At 42.3% G+C, this 18,329-nt stretch overlaps 1 protein-coding gene across 1 annotated transcript in view; it reads left to right on the top strand.

Moving 5' to 3' along the window:
- The first annotated feature begins 1,259 nt into the window (after positions 1-1,259).
- MAN1A1 (mannosidase alpha class 1A member 1) overlaps positions 1,260-18,329 on the top strand; it is a 164,393-nt gene continuing 147,323 nt past the window's right edge. Inside the window, exons 1-2 of the mRNA XM_043592220.1 lie at positions 1,260-1,535; positions 1,747-2,613. Of these exons, the coding sequence (XP_043448155.1) occupies positions 1,993-2,613 (621 nt within the window). The 5' untranslated portion in view covers positions 1,260-1,535; positions 1,747-1,992. The remainder of the gene's footprint in view (positions 1,536-1,746; positions 2,614-18,329) is intronic.

The raw sequence follows: 18,329 nt of genomic DNA, 5'->3' as shown, positions 1-18,329 counted from the left end.
GCATGTCACTCATTTTACTCAAAATAAAGACACAACAAATAGTGATGGTTAAAATGAACAGTTAGATGAAAACTGTAATGAGACTTTTTATATTTTCTTATGCAGTCTAACACCTGAAACAACGGTACTGTGGGCACCTTCCTGTAAATTGCCAGCTGTTTCCTTTGTTTTTAGGCAAGCAGAAACAGAGCTAGTCACGCTTCCAGAAAAGGGCGAGGCATAGGATAAGGCTGCTTCAAACTAGCTTTCAGAAATGAGAAGTCAGTAGTCAACTTTTTCCTCTCTGATAACCCTTCGGTTGCAGAGTAACGGGGAAATTACAAACACATTTTGGAAAATAACGCTGTCTTGAAAACCATCTCTATTGGACCAAGTCCTTACTTCCCTGGAAGTAGTCACAGCCAAGACTTAATTTCAACACAGTGTTGAAATTTATTACTTGAAGCTATGGCATAAAACTGTCTTCTTTAAATGGAAAATTTGACTAACTTCTATGAGGTAAATGAATTTTGAAAGTGGGAGTGGGTGGAGGAGGTACACAACTTTTTTTCTTTAAGTGGGAGGGGGAAGGATGCAGACGAAGCATCCTGAGCAACCACAAAACGATGAGTCTCTTAGGACGCTAAAGGATGTTGGACCACAGAGCTCAAATGCTCTCGGATCACAGCTCCTCGGCGAGGGACTTTTGGTTTGACTGCCACCGGGCACCGGGGGAATCCCCGCCTTGGGTAAAAAGAGGGAACTGGAGAAAAGACACGTTCTGAACAACCCGGCGTCGGACGATTCTCCGCGAGACGTGGCCTTCCCGGGACCCCTCGGAGCGGGCCTGGCGTGGCCCGGGGGGGCGGGTCCGAGGGCCGGCAGGGAGGTCCTGCGTCAGTCCGGGCGCCTCCCCGGCCACTCGAGGCCAAGGAGCCCCTGCGACCCGGGCCCGAGGACCGCGCGGGATACACTCCCCGACCCCGAAACCCCTCTCTCCCCACCCGCTTCCCTGCGCCCCGGGCCTCCGGCGCGGGTCTGGACGGCCAGCCAGCCGCAACTCCCGCCAGCCTCGCGCCTCCCAGACCCGCGACCTCCCCGCCCCCGGCCGGGCCCCCGCGAGGCTGTGCTTCCCGTAAACTCCCCGCCCCGCGCGGCCCCCTCCCCGCCTCGGCCCCGCCCCCGCGGGACCCTGAGCGGTGCGTGATTGGCCCGGCCGCGCCATCACTCTCCGGACGCGTCACCGCCCTCGTTTCCGAAAGCCCGGAGACCGGCAGTGGTATTAGTGCTCGCGGGGCCGAGGTGGAGGGCGTCGTGCAGCCCTGCTCGCTCCTACTCGCCCGCGGGTCGGCGCGCTAGCCCTGCCGAGCCGCGACCGGGGCTGCGGGGTGGCCGGGCTGCGCGCTCAGCCGCCGCCGGGGAAGCAGAGGCAGCTCGTCCCAGCTCCGAGATGGGGAGCTGGCGAAGTTGACGAGCCCCCCGACCCGCGCTGCGTCCCTCCTGCCCAGAGGCGCGCTGCCCTCTCCAGGAGGTGCCCGCACGCGGCCCTGCTCCAGGTGTGCGCAGGACACCCCGCCCCCCGGGACCCGAAAACTTCCCCCCAAGTCCAAAGAGGGAGCTCTGAGGGCGGTGCCCGGAGCCGGACTCCCCACTCCGCGCTGGGGGAGCTGTCCCGGCGGTTCGCACGGCCGTCGGAGGGCGGAGACCCTCTGGAAACTTTATCACCATCATCGTAATTACCACATTTTACTGTTTCTCTCCCCGCAGGGGCTGCAGCCAGCGGTCTGTCGCGCGTGCTTGTTTGCCAAAGGAGCTGCCCCTGGGAGAAGACCCACGGAAGAGTTGCTTCCCCAGCGCATACCTGCAGCCCAGCCCAGGGGCTCGGGCGGCCTGGATGCTCAGGACCCAGCCCCGCAGCCGCTGACGCCGGGCGGCGGCGAAGTTTGGCTGCTGAGCGGCGCGGCGCAGGGCCACTGGACAGCGGGCACCCCGGCGGCCGCGGCGGCTGGAGGGATGCCGGTGGGGGGCCTGTTGCCGCTCTTCAGCAGCCCGGCGGGCGGCGGCCTGGGCGGCGGCCTGGGCGGGGGGCTCGGCGGCGGCGGCAGCGGCGGCAGGAAGGCATCCGGCCCCGCCGCCTTCCGCCTGACGGAGAAGTTCGTGCTGCTGCTGGTGTTCAGCGCCTTCATCACGCTCTGCTTCGGGGCGATCTTCTTCCTGCCCGACTCCTCCAAGCTGCTCAGCGGGGTCCTGTTCCACTCCAGCCCCGCCCTGCAGCCGGCCGCCGACCACAAGTCCGGGCCTGGGGCGCGCGCCGAGGACGCGGCAGATGGGCGAGCCAGGCGCGGCGAGGAGGGCGCGCCCGGTGACCCGGCGGCCGCCCTGGAGGACAACTTGGCCAGGATCCGCGAAAACCACGAGCGGGCTCTCAGGGAAGCCAAGGAGACCCTGCAAAAGCTGCCCGAGGAGATCCAAAGAGACATCCTGCTGGAGAAGGAGAAGGTGGCCCAGGACCAGCTGCGTGACAAGGCGGTGTTCAGGAGGCTGCCCCCGGTGGACTTCGTGCCCCCGATCGGGGCGGTTGGCCGGGAGCCGGCCGACGCAGCCATCCGCGAGAAGAGGGCAAAGATCAAAGAGGTGAGTGCACCGTACTGGGAACCCCTCCTGCCTGGCAGCGTTTTTCTGGGAGAAAAGACAAACCTTTGAAACTCTTAAGACTGTAACATTACAGTGTAAGGGTACATAGAGGTTTTTCGCTTCCACCAGGTGCAATGTCAAAGGCTCTTTCGTTTTCCTTTTTTCGTGATCGTAGTACAAGTAGCCAGTTACGATATGAGGTTGAATCCCGTTGCTTTTAACTTGCATGCTCTGGTAAGCATAAGCCACGAGAGGTACGTATTACATACATGGGCAGGTGGTGTGCAAACGTCGTCTTTTACTGGCCACTACACGGTTAATCGTCCCTGCGAACTGACAGCGAAGGTCCCAAACAGCCCCAAAATAAGGCTCGGACATGGCTTGAAATAAATGCAAAGCATCAATCGCGCAGGATAACAGAATTCTAACAGCAAGCCAGCACACCCTGGTGTGGCCTTATTCTGCCAGGTGGCATCCTGTGTATACTTACAGACTATAAAGGTGAAACTTGAGAACTCCCTATAACAGGGGACATGCTGTTGTTTACACTTTAAAAAATGAAACATTTAAAGAGCCAGCCTATTGTCTCTTCTTCCATTTTTAATGTAGCCAGAAAAAGAGTATTTTATGTGATGCAACAGGTTTGCCTCCACAGTAGCACAGAGATGACAAAGTTAATCCAGGACAAACATGGACTTTGATAAGTCTTTCATAATTTCTTTCTCCTACTTGTAACGTATGGTTACTTCACTGGCTTAAAGCTGAAGGGGACCTTAAAAGTCATTTAGGGCTGTCAATTTAAAGATGAAAGTTGAGAAGCCCAAAAGCCCCAGAACCAGTTAGTGACCAAGTCAGGACTTGAAGCCCCGTCACTGTCACCAGTCAGCAGGCTCTTTGTGGACATGCTTCCTTCCACGGCTACTCCCCTGTGTAAAACTGTGCCTGCCTGGATTCTTACACAATCCAAGAGCTGTAGGAACCATATTAAAAGCATTTCATCCCAAATCATTCTAAAACGCATTATGAGAGGAAGTAATATTGTTATTTAAAAAATTTCACAGTCTCTGAAAATAAATTTTGTGTTTTGATATTGTGTGGGTATTCAGGAAAGGAAGCATCCTCATTCCCCCACTTTCAGAGAATAAACAGAATGTTCGAGTTGGTGAAGAGGTATTTAGCGTGAGTGACTACAGAACAGAGGCAGCTGGATTGTCACAGGATTTACGACCTTAACTATAAGACCAGGTGAATTTGGTTAAGCTGTAATTGAGCAAGTTAAAGTGGATTTGAATCCCTTTCAGTTTACCCTAGGCACGAGGAGGGTGCCTTCTTCCTTTTGTGCAGGTAGCTTCCTTCAACAGCCCATCAGCGTTTCTACTTTGGGACTCTTCCTTAGGCATAGAACCCCAGACTTGAGGGAAAGGATTTTATGTACCTGGACAACTTCTGTCATGCAGATTCCCTTCTCTGGGAAGCCCTTCAATCCTGTCAGGGCTACCAAAGCAGGAAAATGGGGGAAAAAGCTCTACTTCTCACCAGTCTCCCTCTCCTCTTCATCTCCCATCCTCCTCAAAAATCTCCAAATGAAACCTGTATGTAAATTAACCCCAAATCTGTATGTTTACGTTTCCCTTAGGTTTAAAACAGTGTAATTCACATGTTTCACGCCTTTAAATTCCTATGAGCTGCCACTTAGTGCAGATCACAGTTGTCCAAAGAAATTATTTCAAATACTAAAGATGCATGGAAGTTAAAAAGCGATGGTACTGACCAATAGCGATTAAAAGTGCATTTAGAGCAGAAGCAGTGGGAATTCAGGACAGCATATTAACAGTATGGGTATCTGCCCGTATTAGATCCATGTTATCTGTCTCTCTAAATCAAAAGGTCTTAATTAGCCTTATAAGGAAAATTTATGTAGCCTTCTGTGTCTGTGTGGTGCTAACATCTTAGCAGTTAGATGTTTTGAAACTGCCCAGTCTTGCATAAAGTGGTGAAACTAAATGTGTTCTTTAAAATTCCATGTTGCCGTGAAAACCCAAAAAAGCTGACATAATTAGCTTCAGTGTTTAGTCAAAACTAATGGGAAGAAATGGATTATGGTTTTTCATCAGATTAGTTCAGGCAGATGTGCTCCTTTGTAAACCACTCCCCCCCGCCCCCCCAAAAAAGTAACTCATGCCATTCTGAAACTGTGCTGAAAATGTTCAGGTTTAGAGGGGAAAGAGTGGTTATCCGTTGTGAATAGAGTGAGTACCCTGCACTTTAACTTCACACTTTTAGAGTCTGTTTCTGGCACCACCGTGGACATTTGTCATGGACCAGTGGATCTTTGCCTTGGTTTTGATCTTTGTTGTTCGTGTATTTTCTAGTTTTCTTTATATACTTAGGTTCTCTATCACACCTGAATGTACTAACAGTTTTATAGCTAAAATTTAGAAGGTATAGGCAAGTCTAATATGTTGAGAGCGTAGACTGTAATTTCTGAGCCAAACATTTATTTTGTAAATTTGGTTTAAAGGCAGCGAATACTATTTTTATACTGCCAACACAATTGTTACTGGCACTTTGGTAAATTTTTAACAAATTTGTGCCACGTGCAGACAGCCATAATTTCAAATAGGATATTGCCTAGCACCCTTTACAAAAAGGCATTATATGCTGTTCAATACTAATTTGACTGATGGTAAATCTTTGACGTAAAACTTAAAATTGAAACCAAGATACCCTCCCCAAAACAACTTTGTAAACCAACTCTGGAATTTCCCTGAATTTTATAATACATAATACATATTTTCATGAGTTTGATCTTTTTAAAATTGTACTCAGGTTGTGCTTAATGTAAAAAGCAGTGTTAAAATAATGAAGTACAGAAGTTAAAATAGCACCATGGAATTTTTAGAAGAATAGTTTCTCTTCTACCTTGACCCTTTTTTTTTTTTAATCGGGAAGCTCTTTTCCTGTTTTGTTTTGTTTTGTTTTGTTGAGTCTATACAAAGAAGTTGCACTGTCCTTTAGGATTAGAGCCGTATTCCTAATTTAGAGGATGAATAATTTCATTTTTCATCTATTGGAATTATGGAGAGTCCTTGAGTAATAGGGGCTGAAGACAGTTAAGTTGTCAGAGGGATTCCTCCTTTCTCAGACTGGAATCTCCAGCTGGAATCTCCACCAACCTAAAAGGGGTAGGGATGAAGGGGCTGACAGTCAACTTTGGGTCTATCAGGTAAGGCTTTAGGACTGGTTAGCCATGGGTCACAGTTGTCTCTAGGCTTCTCAAAGCAGTCTTTAGTTTTTTATTCCAGACCTGTTTATATGATTGTAAGTTTAAAGAAAATGTTCATATTGATAGCTAATGGTTAAATACATATTTTTATGCCTTAGTCTAGTCTTACGCTGTTCTTGAGTCTATAAGTCAGCTATTGACGATCAACCCCTTTTTATTAAAGATCAGATGTAGGAATAATGTACCTTGACAGACTAATACTTTTATTTTGAAACTCAGCTTTACAGTTTATTTGTATGGGTAGTTCTGATGTGGAAAATAATATTTGCATAATACTAAAAGTCACAATTTGAAGACCTGACTCCAGAGGAACTGAAATACTCTCAGGTTACCTCACCTATCCTGCTCATCCTGGTCTGAAACACACTTGGTATAAACAATGGGCAAATGCCAGATTCCCCCACTCTTAGGTCTTTCCCCAGAGCAGGTAGGTCATAGAATGTTAATAAAATCTTTTTTTTCTCTTTAAATAATGAATAGATGAATAAATTCAAATTTCAATGGTCTAAGTACTAGAGTAGATGCTGACTGTTGAATATTAATACATGAAAGCAAGAAAAGACTGTGAATGGATAATCAATTACGTTCAGCTTAATTTTCTGGAAGCTGTTGATAATTTGAGAGGAGTATTCTGTCTTCCTCTTTAAACTAGGCCTGGGAACCTAGTTAACGGTATGAAAAGTGGTTAAAAAGTGCATTTTCAAGTCAATGCTTCTGTATGTCTTCGGTGAGCTGGTAAAATAAACCATCCTAAGAAATATATCTTAGTATTTCACATATGCCTTTGTATGACATCTGAATTTTTGGATTTCAGTGGAGAGCTTACATATTTGTATTGAATTATTCCATAAACTATGGTAGTACAAATTCTTCATTAAGGAGAGTTTAAAGCATGTGTCTCAATGTCAGAGAAGAGGAATACCCACAGACCAGTATGAGTGATGAGGGATAAATATACATGGGTAGATCAACACTACATTGGAACCTGATTATACCCTCTGGCCCAATAGAGAACCTGTGGCCTTTTAAGTTCTTTATGGTTCTACAAAACCATAAAAATGTATGTGTTTGTCAAAGATGAGTTTTGAATGGTCAAATAGGAGCATCTACCTGGTGGACTCCAGAGATAGTATGAAATGCTTGACCCTAAGCAGATCTACATGGTAAAGGAGAAACCAGCATTTAGTAGTTTAAGGAAGAGATTCTTTCTTTGGGGAAACTAAGTCATGACTTTTCCCTCAGTTCTTAGCCTACTGTCTTGTTTAGTGTTAAGTAATTGAACTACCTCTAGCTAACCACGCCCCCACCCCTTTACCCCCACTCCCAAACCTGTTTAAAGATCGTTTACGCAAACTATGCAAATTTTTTTTTCTGTTACTAACAATATGCCGTAAAAATGATAACTCTCTGATTTTTAAAAGTAAATATATTCTCTGAGCCATAAAGTGTTCATTCATCTGTATGAATCCTTAAAGATAGCTCAGCTTATTCATTTTACAGTAGATGAAACTGAGACGCAAAGATTCTTCTGGAAATCACATTAGAGTTGAGGATGGAAGAAGGCCTATCTCAACATGCTCACTGTCTTACCATGGTTTGCCTCCTAAATCAAATGCCACTGAAGTGTATAAACGGACTGGCCATATTCATTATTTGAGGGCCTTAATGTAGGATGAGTACAAAACACAATTCTGCAGTATTATAAATCTGAGTTTATATTAGTTAAGTTACATGAACTGTAGTCATTGTTTTTTTAATCTTATTAGTGGCATGATTTAGAAGACCTCTTCTTTTTAAAGCCACTCGGGAAAAGTTTGATGCGACATTTTTTTCTCTTTGTAAAGATCTGTGGGAAGCCGAGGCATTTGTAATCATTCAGTTGGACATTCTTTACAAAGAGAGGTGGGGAAGCAAAAGAGAAGAGAGACAGCTTAGAGAAAAGAAGTGTGACTGTGTGGGGGAGTGCTTTCAAACTATAAATGTGCATATTCTTTTGACATTGCATCATGTGTAACAGAAGAATTGATAGCTGGCCTGCAGGACTGTATTTTTCAAAAAGTAGACATACATGTAAACATTACACCACTATGGGTTCTATATTGTGGGAGCACAGTTCTCTTTACCCAAGTAGGTCCTGAAGAGTCTCCAGATGCCCTTGCCTGTTCCTGCTCTAACCACTTGCAGTGCTGTGGTGGTGAGAAGGGCTGGTCTGGAGGCAGATGACCTGAACCTGAATCTCTTCCATTTCCAGCTCTTTGACCTTAAAGGAGTTACAGTTTAATCTTTCTGAGCTTCACTTTTCTCATTTGTAAAATGAAGATAATAATGGCACCCATTTTGTTGGATCAGAGGTCTCAAATGAGATCATCCACACTGAACACTTCGAATGATATTCAGCGTGCCAGGTGTGTGTATGATAAATGCCACTTGCTATTATTATTATTAGTCGCTACCTAAAGCTATCAATCTAAGATTACATTGTTTCATACTGTTTAGTAAATCAGGAAGTGGATAATGAAGTTTCAAAAAGTTACCAAAAACAGTTCAAATTAAGTTTAGTGCTTAAAAGGATACATTTCCAGCTCATCAAGATGATCTTTCCAGACAGCTATGATTTTACTGTGTTACTGTCAACTCTGATTTTCTCAGATTCCTTCCGAATTCCAAAAAAACTTCAGGTATCTTTAAAATGATAGACTTCTTCAGCTTCTGTACTTCAAGTATTTGTTAAAGAATTAGTTTCTTTCTCATAGTCAAATGTGCTTATTGCTGAACTGCCATCTTCTCAGAGCCATCACAGTCCTTGAGTTACCTCTTAGGCATTGAAACTGTTCCCTGAAATAGATTGAGTTAAGTGTGTTTTAAACAGTTTTACCTTTGGAGGAATGTTTTTAAGAAATGAGAAGAAAATTAATTTAGACTTGACAGAAATTTACTTCATCATGATCAATGCTATAATCAGAGCTCAGTCTATCCCCTAACAATCAAAATTCACATAAAGCATTTATACTTTATAACTCAAAGGTTTTGCCCTTCTTTGAAAGCCATGAATTGAGATTTATTAGGGTTTCTGGCCCAGAAAGACCTCTGAGATCCTGAAGCCCAGTACTCATTTTCCATGAGACACAGGGCCCAGCAAGCTGTGACTTCCTGAAATTCCCCCCAGTGCACTAAAGTCAGAGCTGGGAACTGCGTCTTAGCCTGAAGGCCCCACTCCGCCTGTGATTTCTTGACTCTAATGAGATCATATGTTTTGGAGGCTGGCTGGCCTGGCCCTCCCTCCTCCTCATCCCTGAATGGCAGACCAGCAGTGAGAAGCCCCACTGAGACCATCTGAGAAGGACAGGAACATCTTTGCTTGGTAAGGTATTGCCTGAGAAAGCAATGCTGACTAATTCCTTTGCTCCAAAGAAGGGGGCAGCACTGCCCTACTCCCACTGGGTCCTGACACAGACTTCTGTGATCATTAGGTACTTGAAAGAAAACCAGATGAGATTAAGGCTTAAGAGCATTTAAAAGGCGCAGCCCTCCTTTCCATCTTGAATACTGTGGCAGTTGCTTTAGGTACGTTAATGCCCAGGAGTCGAGCAGATAATCCAGAACAGAGATAATAAAATTAAAAGGCCCGCTATCCTTTGTAGTCACTTGTCTTTTGTAACTAGAATGCCTGCCTCCATCAAGTCCTTTTTTTTCAGTCCATTTGTGTCCCGGTTCTTAAGCTTATCAAAGGCCCGGTTCCTGATTTGCCTCACTGCTTTCCCATCACTCTTGCTCTGCATCTGTTCATTTAGTGACAGGCCATACTATACTAACTTTCCTTTGCACTTCTTCACACTTTGGTATGTGGGTCCCCCACTGGGTTGTCCTGTCCCCAGTCCTTAGTTCGGTGAGGGCACTTGGTGTGAGAGGAGGCATGGAAGAGAGGGATGAGGACATGAAGAAGCACACCAGCTTCCTCCGGGGGGGTCTAATAACAGCATGCCATATGCTGACACCCTCTTTGCTACAGACTAGCAGGGATACCTGTTTGCCGAGGGTGTGGGTTTATGAGGAAGGGTGTGGCCAGGAGGCATGTAAACAGGCTGTGAACTGATGCAGAGGGAACTTAAGCCATGCAAAGTCCATGAGCTATTGCTGGAATCTATCTACCAAGTCCTTTCTCACTGAATGGTCTTTTCAAAGTCCTATGAGGAGCACTTGATTTTTCTAAGGGTCCAGAAGGTCCAGAGACAGGGGGCCAGGGCTCATGATCCCTGCTGGGGGTAGCCATGTCCAAATTCCCTGAGCTGATGTTTGGGCATGACTGTCTGACCCTAGTTCCCCTTTCACAACAGTATGTGCTGGAACTGGGTAAAGTGTGTGTTTCCTCACTGACTCTCTGTCAGGGCATAAGGCTAAAGGACAGCCCTGTGGAATGATTAAGGAAGTGCAGGGGTGTGTTCCCAGTCTCGAAATCTCATTCCCAGCTGCCTGAAATTTTGCCATCAGTGCCTCCCTTTCATAGATGTATTGCTTCTTAAAGGCCGCTGTTAAAAGTATATCACTCAAGTTGCCCAGCAGAAATTATTATACTTTGAGATTTGTCTTAGCAAGGGCGAGAACAGGTTTGTAGAAGAAGGAAATATCTTTCATTGTCTTATTTCATTACAAACTAATGCTGGCCAGGGGTGGGTGGTAGTGGGGAGAACATTTAGAAGTACACAGGAATAGAAAAAGGAAAAAAATATATCCTTCACAGTCCTATCATTTAGTCACAGGTAATATCAACACTACTTCACCCCAATATATAGGGTTTTTTTTCCCCCACAGTTATAACTGTGTCATTTTATGATAATATATGTAATTGAAGTATCATAGTTTGTTTAACCATTCCCTTGGATCTGAACATTTAGATTATTTCCAGTTTTTATTTTCATACAAAAAATGCCGAGATAAACACCTTTGTCCATTAAGTTTCCATATCATTTTTTATTGCTCTAACCCCCCATAAGTAGGATTTCCCCTTGAATTCCTAGAAGAGGAAATGAATGGATCAAGGGATCATAGTACATTTTGAGGGCTATTTTCCAAAAAGAATTTATGCTTCCACTTGTAATATAGTGACTGTAGTCTACTGAATCTTTGTAAATTTCATAGGTGATGAAACAGTATCTTTTATATTTAATTTGTGTTCCTTTGAACAACAATTTCTTCTGTATTGGTTGACTAGTTGCATTTCCTCATTGTGAGTTGGATAGAACAAGGAAGTTATTAAAGGGCAGGATTTAGGGAAAAGGCAAAGCCTGGAAGCCCAAGGAGTGGGGTATCCATCAGAGAAGGTGGATCTAACAAGCTGGCTGGTTAGACATGGGCTCCCAAAGGAGGCAAGGTCCTATAAGGTGATAGACAGCATTTTATTAAAAAAAACAAAAAACAAAACATACAAAAAAACTTACAATAATATTTGCTCCCTCCCTGAGTTGGACCCTTAGAATAAAAAAGTATTCTTTTTTTTTTATTTTTTTTTCAACGTTTTTATTTATTTTTGGGACAGAGAGAGACAGAGCATGAGCGGGGGAGGGGCAGAGAGAGAGGGAGACACAGAATTGGAAACAGGCTCCAGGCTCCGAGCCATCAGCCCAGAGCCTGACGCGGGGCTCGAACTCACGGACCGCGAGATCGTGACCTGGTTGAAGTCAGACGTTTAACCGACTGCACCACTCAGGCGCCCCTAAAAAAGTATTCTTTATCGATAGGGGTACTTACCAAGAACCTTGGAACAGTCTGCCTTTCCGCAGCTAAGACCCAGCCAGCTTCCATCAGCTCATCTTCATTGTTAAGTTCTAGTTGGGCTTTTGCATCAGATATTTGAGGAAAGTATTGGCCTCTTTAAAGATCTGGGGAAGGAGGGAGACATCCTTCTCCTTCTAGAATCATCAGGATGGTTTCTTAATATTTTAAGATTATAGTTGAAGATCAAAAATAGTCCAAATAGAATTTCAGAAGTGATTTTAGTGATGCCAGAAAATGGCAAGTCTTAACAAAGCTGATTTCTTACAGAAGAAAAATTATGCTATTTATTTTACAGGTATTTAATGTTTTAAATATGATAAATATGCATTTTGCGTAAGGTATTTTGAGAGTGCAAGAAAAGCATGATATGCTTATGAAATTTGGGCTTTTTGTTTTTTGCTACTCCTTCAAATAACGTGCTTTTAGTCATGCGTTTTTAAGATAGTGAGGAGCTGCACATTTCAAGATGTATTTTTACTCTGACCTTGGTTAATTCATAAAAGTCTGCCAAACGCCAGAACTGTTTCAATTTGGCTCTGAGACTGCGTTAACATGGTGAATAACGATTGACATAAATGTACTATATTATTTTTATAAATTGTGGTTTAAGATGATAGTAATTTTAGAATGTTTAGGATGCTGTTCTCTGAGACATGTTATTTTTGTAGTCAACTAGCAGTGTTGAATGTTATGATGTATCTAGTCAACTACAGGTTTTCATCTCATAATTAGAAATGTTTCAACAGTCCATACTGTGTCCTCAGGAGTTATTAGCCCGAGTCAGCAATTTTATAAGGCATTCTTATTAAGTATAAAAGGACCTCTACTTAGTAATTGGCGTGTATTTAATACATTGTGTATATTTACTCATATTAAGCATTTTGGTTAGTCTTCATTATTTAATCCTCCTAGGGATTACTTAACTTTGGATATGTGATGAAGAACTTACTAGCTTAAAAAAACAACAAAAAGGAAGCTGGGTGGGGTGGGCAATTTGAGGAGCATAAAAAATGAAGATGATTTATTAACTACTGCTTTAAGCTGTTTTAGCAGTTAGGGTGAATAAAAATTATGATTTAGTAAGTGGTCTATCAATAATAAGATAAAGCCATAGCATAGGTTAGAAGTACTTTCTCTTACTCCAAGAGAACTGTGATGTTGGCTCTTCATTGTTGTGAATTGGTTCCAGGACTAACATGTTGAGAGCGGGACAGAGCTTCCCCCTTATGTACCTAATGGGTCAGCTAACTCTGGGCCTTGCCCATAATAGGACTCCATAAATATTTGTTGAATGAATGTGCTTATTTAAGCAAACATACCAAGAGGAGTTACTCAAGTGTGACACACCTACCCCCACTTTAATTTTTTTTTTTTTTTTTACATTTATTTATTTTTGAGAGACAGAGCACAAGTGGGGGAGGGGCAGAGGGAGAAGGAGACACAGGATCCGAAGCAGGCTCCAGGCTCTGGGCTTGAACTCAGAAACTGTGAGATCACGACCTGAGCCGAAGTCGGATGCTTTACTGACTGAGCCACCCAGGCGCCCCTACCCCCACTTTATATAATCACATAATCCAAAAATGGTGTCCACTCATCTTTGAAGCCCCTTCTATGAATCATCATAGGCTACAAGCCATTGTCTTTTGAGGGAAAGCTTGATACTTTTTAACAGTCAAAAGTCATTCATAATCAGATCTAGTGAATAGAAATTAATCAATGTAGGAAATACCTTTAACCATTTTAAAGTTTTTTTCACAATCATTTATAAAACGAAAACCTGTATTCATTTTCTTATATGATTCATAAACTGGCTGTGAAGATTTTTCATAAAAAATCTTTTGACCGGATGTAACAGTGCTGAAATCAATGTAGGTACTTGTGAGATATTTTTGGAAGTCAACACTTAATTAAAAGTTTGTGTTTGTTTAAAAGTTAGTCTGCTTTATGTTCACATTCAGTATTTTATTTTTCAGGTATGTGACTTTTAAATTAGGTAGGGTCCTCATTCATTTCTATTCATTATTATCTAGAGTTGTGGACTACATTTATGAAGAGTTGTCATTTTTCTTAGATTTCAATTTTATACATGAGACACCTAATTAAAGTTGGTTTGGGTGTCCCCCTTCCTGCTGCTCCTGCCAGCAAATATTTTTGAGACAATGATGTTTTTATAAGTAATGTTTACAGTACCACCCTGAAATGAAAAGTAATAGGTTAGGGGTTATTTTCCACTAGAGAAATTAGAATTTAATAAAAATTTCTCTGTAAGAAGGTGTGATATTTTGCAAAAGAACCTTGGTCTCCTGTTTTCCAATTTAATATTTTGTAGCTCCTGAAAAGGGCCGTCTCATATAAATAATTGCACGGTAGAAGCTCTGTGAACTTTATGAATTTGCAAATGGTCCCTTTTCTAATTCATTCTGCAGCTCACTATTAGATGAATTTTCCTAAAACATCACTTCTCTTAAGTCACCTATCTCAGAGGTTTTAGTGGGTCTCCATTTCCTGTGGAGTAGCAATTCAAACTTTAGCCAGCCTCAGAATCCTTTGGAGGGCAAATTAACACAGATTGCTGGGCTCTGCCCCCAGAATTTCTGATTCAGTAGATCTGAGTAGGCCCTAGAATTTGCATTTTTAGCATGCTCCTGGTTGATGCTGATACCACTGGCCAAGTGACTAGAGTGTGAAAAATATTGCTCTAGGAGAAAGTCTCCATTCCTTGGGCTGGCATTCATAGTCTTCTATAAATCGGGCTCTGCTTCTTGAATCATACATAGCTCTTAAATTGGGAGAGACTTTAGCTTTAGTTAAACTAAACTAAACTGCCTTAGCTAAACTTGCATAGTTACTGTCTCCAAAACACTTGTTTTGCCTTGTTTAGTTTATTCCTCTCAGTTGGCATGTCCTCTTACTTGCCCCATGTTCCCCATGAAGCCCTTTCTCACATTCCCAGCCTTCGCTGCTCTTCCCTTCTCCAAATTCCCATGGCATTTGTTATCTCTGTCTTTGCCCTGTGGGTTGCTAATTCATGAGCATACATGTTATCTAACTAGATGTTAGACCCCTGAGTATGAAGAGACCTTTTTCTATTCCATCGGTTCGTGGTCCAGAATTAACAATGGAAAGAAATTTGTCTTAAATGTAACCAAATTGAGAAACAATTCAAGTCTATCACCAAAATTCTAGTCAGACAGTGAAGCACTGTGGCAGAGCAGAATCCCTTCTGAGCCTCCCTTTCTACACCCGTGAAATGGGGCTAACATTTCTCTTGTGCAGAGTCCTTGTGAGAATTAAAGTAGAAAATGTATGTGAATCTCTCTGTGTAATACCTGACACATAGCATTCATTATTAGTATTTATATTATTTATTTGTCAGTAACTAGGGATTGGTTGGAGTAGTAAGCTTGGACTTTTGTTAAGAAAGGGATTGTTGGTAAGTAAGTGGATTCGAGAAGTCATTTCCAGGAAAGAAGGGGAAGCTTTGGCCGCAGTATTGTTGAACTAACCAATGCTAGTCGCTTGTATTTTCTGCTGTTACCCCTGTACTTTGTTGTTGTTGCCAAAATTCCTGCTTCCTGTGGCAGGAAAGTAAGCATTGTTTTGCCTTGTTTCAATTGTTATCTCACAGAAGTGATGTTCATCCTTGGGAAGACCATAGAGGGGGTGACTATTTATCAGTGTCCAGTTACCTCTAGCTTCCTGGCCTGGTATGTCACACAATGCTCAAACTGAGGGAGGAGAAAAAAAGCAGGGGAGAATGAAATCTGGAGAAATACCTTAAAGGCATGAAAAGAAATATTTTGTGAGCTGCAAGGCTGAAAATGTTTCATTCAGAGATAGCTACATGTATAAATTTAGCTCAATAATTAGGCATATGGCGCTTTCATTTAGGAAGTATCTACACCCTTTGTGATAAGATCCGCTGATTATTAGAGCCGCTGCAGCTTTAACCACGTCTGCGGCTGAGATTCCTAGTGCATTTAAAACAAGAATTGAAGAGTGAAATGGAAAACGGAACTAATAATTTGTTCTTGGTTGGTTTTAATCTGCTCTTTATTAACTTTGTAGCTTATGCCTGGAGGATTAGATTTGGAAACAGAACATCACTAATGTTCTAAAAGTTTACTTCCTTTTATTGGAACATTATATTCTTCAAGGTTTTCTGAAGAACATTTTAACTGAATTTAATCTTAACCTAAGAAACAAGACATAAGTTCTTATGATTCAACCTAAAATAATAGAAGGCTTTTGACTTATGGTATTATTTTAATTTTTAAGTCATGTCACGTTAGATTTCAAAGTAGGATTCATTTGATTAAAACTGATTAGTGTAGAGAGCTAAAGGTATTCTTTGCTGACCGTATGTTTTAGTCTCCTTTTTTTCTAGCTGTTTTTTGTTTGTTTGTTTGTTTGTTTGTTTAACGCCCCGCTCCCAATCTATTTGTTTCAGTCTTAGAATTTTAAATCTACTTGACTGACATTGGTGGTAAGGAAATAGGAAAAGCTAAATTCAAAAGAATCTTGCATTTCCTATGCCTTGACAGTGTTTCTAAAGTTGATTGAAATTGAGTAGACAATAATTTTATAAATAGGAGAGAGTCCTATTCCAAGATATAGCATAGTGTGATGAACTAAAACACAAAAAGTTGCCCTTGGGGGAGATGCTGTGCATCTATTTCTTTCTTGATGCTTCTTTAATGTAGTTCCATTAGAATATGCCTGTAAATCTGGGATTCAGTGTAGTTGCTTCTGTGGTTGTAGTTCTCCACCCACCTGTGATCTGTAGAATTACACTCTAGGTTTTCATAAAGTAAAGGCACTAGAATTTAGGCATTTTGAAGGGACTTCTTTGGGGACTAGAAGTTTTAACAAACTATATTACCAGGTTTGAGTTAACTGACTATGGATTTCTCATTAGGAAAACGTATGTATTCTTGATAAGTAAAAGCTCTGACCTAATTCCTCTAACTTGTCTTTGATGTTGTAATAGAGGTTTAGAATTTTAGAGCTGAATATGCCGTAGATAATTAACTATTAATTTTAGCTGAATTAGTTTAGCTTAATTTAGCCATATTTTTTCTTTCATACTTTTTTAGTGTTCATTTAGTTTTGAGAGAGAGAGAAAGAGAGATAGCACGAGTGAGGGAGGGGCAGAGAGAGAGGGAGACACAGAATCCTAAACAGGCTCCAAGCTTGGGGCTGTCAGCACAGAGCCCCACGTAGGGCTCGAACCCATGAACCATGAGATCATGACCTGAGGCGAAGTCGTACGCTTAACCAACTGAGCCATCCAGGCACCCCTTTTTTTTTCATACTTTTTAACCCATGCTATTAGTCATCTTTGATCCTTTTGTGTTTTCTCTCACAGAGAGGTGGTGCTAATGACACAAAGGTAGATAACAGTAACAGAAGTGGGATGTTAACTAGTCACCTTAATCATCAAGAAGGGACTATGTTATCAGCGGGGACTCTTGCTTTCCTGGAAGTTTAAGAGGTGAATTCCAGACGTTAGCACTGGTAGATCACCTTTTTCCTGACCTGTGGGGCACTTGCTGCAAGGTTTTAGAATTCCTTATGGAGAAAGCTGTCTAGTTACATGATTGGTTGGCGTATCTGTGGGCCTTTGGCTCTCAGTGGAATTGCTGGAAGGCTGTCTCAGGAAGGAATGCCTTTGAGTCAAAATCTCAGGCATCATCACCATAGGGTTGTTAGGGCTTTCCAAAGCACTGGGGGATTTTTGCAGTCAGCACTTTCAAGAGCTGATCTGAAGGTGGTAAACTAAACTGGTAAGGAGGGAAATCCCTCTTCCATCTCTAGGTGAGACCACTGCTCTTGTACTTCACTCTGGAGTACCCGGTCTTCACAAACCCCAGAGGCACAGAACACATTAGTGATCATAAAAGAGAATGTCTGTATATAATGCATTCTAGAGTTTTCCATCATTATATAAGAAGCCCCCCATTAGCTGTTTCTTTCTTAAACAGAATTTTGCCTGCATATTTGAGATAACGCATTTATTCCTTAAATGACTCTTAAACTTCAGCTATTAATTTGCAGATATATTTAATTTATGAACAACAACAACGATAGCCATTAATTTTCTCTTTTTCTCTAGGTTTAAAACAGTGGTAGCAGTTAGGACCACACATTTAATAAAAAAATATACTTTCTCAGTTACACTCTATAACATGCTTCCTTCTTTCTCCCAATAGAATGCATGTTATTCTTCTTGTTCTGAGAATAGCCCCTTTAAGTGATTTTCTCTGTAGCTTGATCTATAGATAATTAAAACAACGAATAACTAGATTTTTGCAATCTCATCTTTGTATGGATTTTGTCTCTTTTATCTGTAATTTTAATTCTAGAGGGATGAAAAATATGAAAGTAATTATAGCATACCATTGTTGAGTGTTTACTTCTTATTAGGCACTGTGCTAACCACTTTACATACATAAACTTGCTTAATTCTCAGAACAGCCCTGTGACTTCAGTCTTATTTTCCCCATTTTACACATGAGAAATTGGGGTCAAGAAGGGTGGTGAAAACTGCCTGGGGTTACAGAGCTTCTGGGTGGTTCACCTGGGATTTGACATTGGCTCTATCTGGCCCTGGCACAAATCTTCCCAAGACTGCATTCACTCCTGGTGAATGCACCTC

This window comes from Prionailurus bengalensis, chromosome B2 (assembly GCF_016509475.1).
Source record: "Prionailurus bengalensis isolate Pbe53 chromosome B2, Fcat_Pben_1.1_paternal_pri, whole genome shotgun sequence".
Taxonomy (NCBI): domain Eukaryota; kingdom Metazoa; phylum Chordata; class Mammalia; order Carnivora; family Felidae; genus Prionailurus; species Prionailurus bengalensis.
This window is presented reverse-complemented; position numbering and strand designations above follow the sequence as displayed.